This window comes from Nestor notabilis, unplaced genomic scaffold (genome assembly GCF_000696875.1).
Source record: "Nestor notabilis isolate BGI_N333 unplaced genomic scaffold, ASM69687v1 scaffold3049, whole genome shotgun sequence".
Classification (NCBI taxonomy): Eukaryota; Metazoa; Chordata; class Aves; order Psittaciformes; family Psittacidae; genus Nestor; species Nestor notabilis.
Genome location: NW_009942181.1, coordinates 134,211 through 142,967, shown reverse-complemented (window position 1 = coordinate 142,967; position 8,757 = coordinate 134,211). Strand labels below are relative to the sequence as shown.

Sequence of the window (8,757 nt, the reverse complement as noted above, 5' to 3'; positions counted from 1 at the left end):
ATGTTTGTAGTTGTCAGAGTGCTGTGACAGGACCTTCCAAACCCAAGAATAGCATTACATCTCCATTCGATGCTAGTAAGAGACAGGTTTCAGCGCAGGTAGTATGGGATGGGTTAGCTGTTATTATTACTGAAAACAGAGGTGAGGAATTGGTGATATGAATAAAGATACCGTTTTCTTCAAGGAATAGTGTTTGTGCTAGTTCATAGGAAAATGGGGTCTTTTTGCTTTATCTTTCTTTCGGTGCCTTTCAGACATAGTCAGAGAAACTACCCCTGCTATTACATTTGGAAATTTTTCTATAGGAGGAGGAAAGAAAAAAGGAAAACAGTGCGGGTGAGCTGAACTACGCCAACAGGTTTCAAATGAGACACCTTGCAATGCTTCTTCCTCCGTGCCTTTCCTGTGGGACAGGAGTTTTCTCCCAGGTGTGGCTTCCACTGGAACTTTCAGTTCTCCTTAGGTTTAATCTTCTCAAGACTCAAACCAAGAAGAGAGCAGAGCTATGCAGTTGGGTTGAAGTATAGTAGAGCTCATTGCAGAGTCCTGCAAATGTGGTTGAAGAGCTGGTTGTCACATAGGAGATGCTGTCGGAGTTACTGATGGCCCTGCTGAGGAACAGTCCATTTATTTCAGTGTTGGGTCTTACTCTGTGAGAAAAGATGATGTTTTATACCTAACCACTGCTCTGTATTACATAAAATTGATGGTTAAAGTTTGTAACTTGTATTGTTTTCTTTTCATTACTCCTTTCTAGGTATCACTGCCCAGTGCCTAAAATTTTCTATGTCCAGTTAACTGTTGGCAACAGTGAGTTTTTTGGTGAAGGGAAGACTCGTCAAGCTGCTAGACATAATGCTGCAATGAAGGCGCTTCAAGCTCTCCAGAATGAGCCTATTCCAGAAAAATTACCTCAGGTTTGCGTCCTAATCTTCATGTTAAAACACCAAATCAAACAATCTAATTGCCTTTTTTTAAATGTTTAATTTTTAGTGGGTTCTTTTCTTATTAGCCTCAGTAATTAGAAAAGTCATACTGACAAATTGTTACTGTTTTTTCGTCATAACAGCACATCTAAAATGTGCTATCTGGACTTAAGTAACAGAAATGAGTAGGGATTTTAAAGGTGGGATTGTCAGCAGTGGCTAAGTAAAAAATAAAAATTAAATAAAATTTTTGAGATTCTACTGAAAGTGGAGAAAATGTCTATTTAATCAGTGGCTTCATGGAGAATTAGTTATTAAGTATGTGTTGGACCATCTTTACAGTTGAAATGACTTGTGCCCAGTGTACCCAAGAAACTGACTGAGCTCACTGACTGCTACGGGTCACCTCTCTGACAGGTTTAGGCTTTTAGCCACAGTACCTTTTTAAATAGCTAGCTTTCTCACTGCTGTGTTGTAAGTGGTGTATACTGCTGCTTAAAAATGAAAATACCGTATCATACTTTAAAAAATATATAACAGAAAAATTATTGTCAGAATAATCTTTGCAAATTGAAAGGGCAAATATAATAAAATTGCCCAGTCAGATAGGCCAAAATGAATGCATAAGGAGACAATCTTTTTATTTTGTACTCTCTTTCTGATGATGCCTGTCGAACACCTGTGCACAGCACAAAACATTACTAATAGTGCCTTCAGTGTCTGGTGTGGTAGTTTTGAGCTGTGTTTTAAGAATGGAAATAATTTTCTATAATGAAAAAAATCTTTGTTCTTTCTGCCTCACCCTTCATCTACATCCTCCTTTTGATCCAAAGAGAGTTTGACTCACCCTTATGTTTTGCTGTATTATTTTTCAGGATCGGGAAATTCTCTTCGAAATCATTTACTAGAATTAATATTGATTCTATTTTAAAACAGGAAAACTATTAAAAAAGACTATGTAAATTCTTAGGAGGAATCCCTGTTTCATTTCTCATTGTTAATTCCCTTCATTTCTCTTCTGGTTTCTAGTCAAAAGTATTGGTTGATAATGAACCCATAGCACAAACCTGGGTAGGAATTTCATATTATTGAAACAGATTTTTAACCCAGCGTATTCTTAGTTCTTAAAAATTATATGATTAATATTATATTTTGTCAAAAGAATCTTTAAATTCAAGATACTCATTAATCAGAATGGAAATGAAACCACTAAGTGCTTAGAATGATAAGTAGTAGACAGAAGTAAATAATATAGATAAGTGACATCAATATGGGCCTGCTTTATATAGTGAATTTTCACAGCCCATATCTATATGCAGTTTACCTAGCAAAAGTAATAAAATCTTTAATTAACATTCTTACCTAATTGTGTCTATATAGTGCCTGTTTACATCAATGTCTGTTAGGATGTGCAAGCCTTTAGAAGATGCAGTCACGGCACATTGAGTTTCCTAAATTCTTGTAGCGTGCTGTAGTGTCGCCTCTGTCATGAGTTAATGAGGTAACTTCATTCTTCAGCACCATAAGTCGTGTACGTAAACTGAATCAAATCCACAGTTAGCTATGAGAAAAATAGGGTAGACTTGTCAGGAGACGATACTGTAGATTAGCTGAGACATTCACATTGTACTTTCAAGACCTGTGGGAGCACTTTGAGTTTCTGGTACAACAGTTGAAGACCACTTGGGATACGGTAGGATCTCAGTAGCAGTTGTCTAAGTAGGAGAGTAAATCAACTCCTCAGTCAGGAAAACCTCCGTGGCTTGGTTATGCTGAGAGTAGAGGGAGCTAATAATGAAAAAACTGCTCTGTTACTTCATGGGTTAGAGTTGTAGGTGAGTGGAGAAGGCTGGAAGCAACACTATGCCTAAGTCATGGTAGAGTACAAAGAGCTGCAACAAGTGGAGCTGCATGTAGCTCTCCAGTGGACTAGAGATTGGTTAAAGTAGAGTTTAAGTGTTACCTGGTTCCAAGGTTCAGCCTCCTCGCTGCTGCTGGTCATGTGAAGTGCGCTCAGGGCTGCTACACAGTGGTGGGATATGCCCTCATCATGGGACATGGGCGAGCTCAGTAACACTCTGCTTCCTGAAGCAGGGTTGACCTGCTTGGGTCAGCCATGGAAGATGATTGATTTGGTGTTCCTCAAACATCATGCATGGATCAGGGCCAGTACGCATTAGAGTCTGACTGGTCTCAATTACATGACTAGATCGAGCTTATTTCTTCCCCAGTCACTGCCAGTGTGCTTCCAAGGGGAGCAGAGAGCAGAGCAAGGACAAACCTGCTGGTACCAATCTGGACCTTTTTCCCATTAGTAACTCCGTAAATTTCACTGGAATGGGATCCATGGAATATAACACAGTAAATATATGGATTTACTTTTTGGCCTTCGTAACTATGCTTTTTGCTTAAAATACAGCCTTCTATGTATTCTTTCAATTTGAGATAACCTTTTCCCTCCTTTTTTAAAAAACTTAGTTAAGGATAAAACATTTCATCCATATTAAACCACTGAAAAGGAGTGTTGCCATCCTAATACTTCATTGCACAAGCGTGTAGAAGAGCATAAGGTGAGCAGAAGCAAGAAGCAGTCAGCAAACAGGGCAGGGTTACAGGTGAATGTGAACCTGCTTTCATAAAAGAGGTATTGTGCGCATGCCAAAGCACCTCTGCTGTCTCATAGATGTAAGGCTGAGAAAGGCCTTACAATTAAAGTGTCAGTTGTGGAATGAGGATCAAATTTAAATCCAGAATACTTGAGACACTCCTGAACATATTTCGTCTTCCTTGGGGAAGTCACATGACTAAGGCTTGAAATATTATTGCTCACTGCTAAAGTCTAAACCTTAAAGTCTATGGTCCTCCCTATTCTCCACTCATAGTTAAGCTCTCTGCTGTGTTTGGTGGAAAAATATGCAAAATTATGGTATAAATTTAAGGGCAGAAGGGATAAAAAGAGATTTTGTGGGCCAATGTATATTAACCATGAAATTTTAAACTTCATAACTTCTACATTAGACTCTACATATCTGGTTAAGCTAGAGTATAGCTAGAAAGCCTAAACACTGTTGATTTAAAGTCTTGGTGGCAGTCCAGTGGGCTTTGTATTAGTTTATGTAAATTATGCCAGCAATTGAATATTCCCCATTTCAAAGAAAATTTGCAAGGTATTTCTTCTAAATTCACTTAGCTTCATTTTCTGTCTATTTGGTATTTTCTTATCTTTGCTGGTTGTAACAAGCAGACATCAATAATATCTCACCCATATACACTTACAAATTTTGCTTGAGTAATTTTGAAGCTTTTTATAGAACAGATTATTTCCATATTGTGTCAGTGTTAAGTTGGGGGTTTTTAGCATTAGTTCATCCTTGTGGCTTTTTTTGTCAGCTTTCCAGCTTATCAGTGTCCTTTATAAAACACAAACTTAACTGAATACAATACTGAGCAAGGTTCTCACTTAGGTTCTTACAGAATAGTAGTAGCCCACTCTTTACATTTGATACTCTTTATATTCCCCCAAAATATTTTTACTTTTAAGTATTGTCCTTTTAACTCTGTTCAGATCATCTTTCTCAGTGAACCTATTCAATGCTTTGCCTGTCCTGTAAATAATGACCTACATTCTTGATTTCAGTGGTACTTTACATTTCATTATATGAAATGAGCTAGAGGTCCTACATAATTTCGTTCTAACTACCCTTGTTACTGCTTTACACTGTACCCTTTTTTTCAGCAGGTATGTCCTGGGTTTTTAGTTTTGTATATAGCTCCAGATCAATGTCAGGGATGTAAATTGCTCTTTCAGACTCAGAATTTTGCAGTCATTTAAGAAGACAAAAAGTGCTCCCAGTCTGCATGCTGTAGCTGACTGCTGGATTTCTGCATCTGCATTATCTTACAGATTAATACAGTAAGAGTTAACTAATGGTAGATTGATAAATCCCATTGTTAATGTGAAGAATCCAGTGCTTTTTAAATGTTATTTTATAACTTTGGTATCTGCATTGTGTAGCTATGCTGGGAGCTGAAGATTTAGATCAGACTTCGTTATGTAAGATGGGAACTCTGCAGGAATCCACCTAATTCAGCCCAAGTTTCTTTGATGTTTACCTCCCCTAATAAAAAATTAGGAGCCTGGCCAAGGTTACATGGGTGTTGAGAGATCTCAGTTTGAAACATTCAGAGCTTTGCAGTTTGAAAGTAGCTGAAAGTGAAACCTCTGAGAACTAAGGAAGATGTGGCCTGGGGAACAAACACCTAAAGGCAGTGGTTGCAGAAGGCAGTAACTCTTTCACTGATCCCCATGCTAGTGTATGTCTGAGAAAAATAAGACTTACCTAAAGTGTAAAGCTGAATTACAGGCAGGATAATGTTTGCATGTGCCTTTTGTTGTTTTATTTCTTAGCCTCTCTGTTTGTTATGTTCCTATGGATAAATAAATAATGTTCTGTGTTGAGCAAGCTGTTCTCTGTCACTACCTTTTCACACTGGTCATAACTCCCACAGGGAAGTCGATAGAGGGGCCATTAACCAGCTGGACCTGCTGAGGACACCTGTAACCTGGTGACCTAGTAAAAGCATGGGGGTGATTCGCTGAATTTCTTCTGAGAGAAGTACAGTCTTCTGTACTGCTTCCTGGCTTGGAAGAATTATCCATAGAGAGGCTGTTTGATTCTCATGTTTGACCGAAGAAGTGTGTGTCACATGGTTATTATCTATGTCATTAATAAGACTAAAACCCACAGAAGGTACTTTGCCACCTATCATTAATTTATCAGTTAATTTTGTTTCTTTATTATGAAGCATAAATGCATTATGTATGGCTTCACAGTCAGTGAGTGTCTGATAATGGGGTGCTGAGATGGATGTACAAAAGGCTGATATACATCATGACAGGAGTTCTCAGAAGTCTTTGAGAAGTTGGGGGAGAAGCATATTGTATTTTTCCATCTTCTAAAAATTGTGATATGATAATGTATTCTTCATTTTCAGAATGGAGAAACAGGAAAAGAATCAGAAGAAGATAAGGATGCGAACAAGTCTGAGATCAGTGTAGTGTTTGAAATTGCTTTGAAGCGCAATATACCTGTCAGTTTTGAGGTATGTTACATATTTATCTGTTTGCTAAGAAAGTATTAAAAAAATGCCCCTGCAACTCAACACGGTTAACAATACACTATGACAAACATTATGACAAAACAATACAGTAGTGCAAACTATAAATAAAAACGTTGTTAGTATATCAATGTCTAAGACACTGAGTTTTTACTATTAAATTAGATACTCTTTCAGGATATGAGAGACCTGATATTTGATTGCAAACGAGTGCATGGCAGAAAGACAATTGAAGGATCTTCTGTATAGTGCTGTGGGGTTACAATCAGTAGCCACACTCAGTGTGATTGGAAATAATCTTCAAAACAGTCAGCCAAAGTCTTTGCTTTAACTGTTGGCATTCACACACTTTAAAAGTTCCCACTGAGACACTTTTCATCCCGTGTGCTGTTTTCAGAGTGCCGTGAGTATCGTTTTATCTTCCACACTGTTCGACTCCTTATCTATTTCCATGTAAGCCTTCTTGATTTTTTTTTCTCATTTCACATGTTTTTATCTATGAACCTGCTTCTGACACCTTTGTTTACCTTAAGTAATAAAGAATATTTATTATTTATATATTTATGTATTAAATAGCTCCAATGCTATCAGTGAACTAACTACAGGAGAATGAGTGATAGCAACAGGAAAATTTTTTCCAATGAGAAAGCTTTTACACAAACTGGTTGTAAAAATCCAATGTTGTTGTGGTAGGAACCACCACACTTCAAGCTGGGTTTTTTTCCCCTTTGTTTTTTTTTTGTAATGCAGAAGATGCAGATGTAAGTGGCTCTTTAAGGTTTTATATTTCTGTTTTTTGTTTTACATTTACATTGAGTATTGGCCAATGTCAAATGAGATACTTGGACCTTAGAAATCTGAGAAATCTCTTAGATGGTAGGTAAGAGAGACAAAGAATACTGGCTTTGACAAAGGAATTCTTCAGTACAACAAATACTGTATGCTTCATATGTATGGTCTATATGATATAGATGAATTAGTTAAGAGAATATAAAATCTCAAGGCTAAAACTGAGGTGTCTGGGGGTGTTGGTGTCAATTTGCAACCACATATAAAGAACATAACTCTTCTGTAAGATCAGACATAATGGAAACACATGCCTGTGTTTCAAAAAGGAAGCTCAGAATTAATGTTTCAGTTTTTACACATCATTTTCTATCTTAAGCATTTAAAAAGTATTTTGAATAGTTCCATACAAATCACTACACTGAAATGCAAGGAAATGTATGGTCATGGGTCACAGAATATGTTGGAAGGTGGAAAGTAAAGAGGAATAGTGCTTCGAATGTTGTTTTAACTTCATTCCTTTTTTTCAGCTTATTTAAGGGAGAGCATTTGGCAAAAAGAGAATGAAGGGAGAGATAACTTGGTATAGGAAGTCTTACATGTCACTTGCCAAAAAATATAACCAAAATTGAAAAAAGCAGTTTCTTGCTCTCCTGACAGGTTTTGTGTTATTTCCTGTGTTTGTATCTCAGTAGAAGTGATATTCTTGAATAGTTTTGATTGAACTTGGTACTGGCTTGTATTTCAATAAAAATGCTAAGCAGTTGTGGGTAATCCCCAGGATCTGATGTTTCTAGTAGGATTTTATTTACAAATGGTTTTGTGTTATTCCAGGCAGGCATCAAAGCTTTCTCTGACATTTTTGTGTGTGTGTGTGCAATAGCTATAAAATGGTCTGCCTTTTCTTCATCTGACAAAGCTTCAGCCAATGTTCCAGCAGTGCTGTGTTATGCAACGAAGTAGTGGCCATAAAGATATGTAAAGTTCTATGTAAACATGTCCTCAGAACTGCACAAGGGGTGGAAAATAGCAAGAGCATGCAGAACCCCGTGGGTTTCTTCTATCTACTCTGTTTCATATAATATGTTTAGTTTAAATTGCCTAGGAACTTTAGGATGAGTTTTAAGGAATTTCTATCTGTTAAATCATCAACCAAAGTAAAAGCATTCAATGTTAACAAAGAACAAACTTTACGCCATACTTGCCACCTTAGCTAACTTTTAATCATGCCCTTTCAAGTCAAAACGCAACTCCTGCAAAGAAATTTGTGGAGATGTTCAAGGCCAGGCTAGATGTGGTTGTGAGCAACCTAATCTAGATGTCCTTGCTCATTGCTGGGGGGTTGGACTAGATGACCTTTGAAGGTCCCTTCCAACCCAAACCATTCTATGATTCCATGACTCTCAGTGAACAATTTTTAAGGAGAGACACAAAACTGATTGCTGTTGGAATTGTTAGAATAGCTGAAAAATGGTCATTTTGCTTCTTACTCCCTCTGTGGCAGTAGGCTGAAACCTTACTTTTTCTCAGTTCTTTTGCAACATATACTGTTTTTATTTCTGATTTGTAAGGAGTTGGGTGATCCTAGAAGACATCACTGAAGTCAACAGCTTTAGTTATTAGAACATGTTCGATTGGTTTAGGTTATCATTTCATTTTCAGTTAAAAAAGGGGAAATAACTTTGGATTAGAGTGCTCTTTCTTTAGAATAGCAAGTACAATCCTATTATTTTTTTTTTCATTCTCAGTATCAGTAGTGAGGGGACAGAGTGCCTGAACAGGTAAATTTTCTGCTCTTCCATCGCCTTCCAATGTTCTGGGGAAAAAAGAGTTGCTGTTCCTTCTGTTCTAGTCTTATCACAGTGAGGCAGAGATTCTGTATTTTGAACCAGGAACAGACCAATTTGCTGACTCTGGGAGACTGAGC

General features: G+C 37.3%; 1 protein-coding gene across 2 annotated transcripts in view; it reads left to right on the top strand.

The window, feature by feature from the left end:
* Positions 1 to 755: 755 nt before the first annotated feature.
* The window catches only part of STAU2 (staufen double-stranded RNA binding protein 2), a 118,350-nt gene continuing 110,348 nt past the window's right edge, over positions 756 to 8,757 (top strand). Inside the window, exons 1-2 of one of the 2 annotated variants that reach the window (XM_010021258.1) lie at positions 756 to 917; positions 5,922 to 6,029. In XM_010021258.1, the coding sequence (XP_010019560.1) occupies positions 864 to 917; positions 5,922 to 6,029 (162 nt within the window). In that variant the 5' untranslated portion in view covers positions 756 to 863. The remainder of the gene's footprint in view (positions 918 to 5,921; positions 6,030 to 8,757) is intronic. The other variant, XM_010021259.1, reaches the window with a different exon arrangement.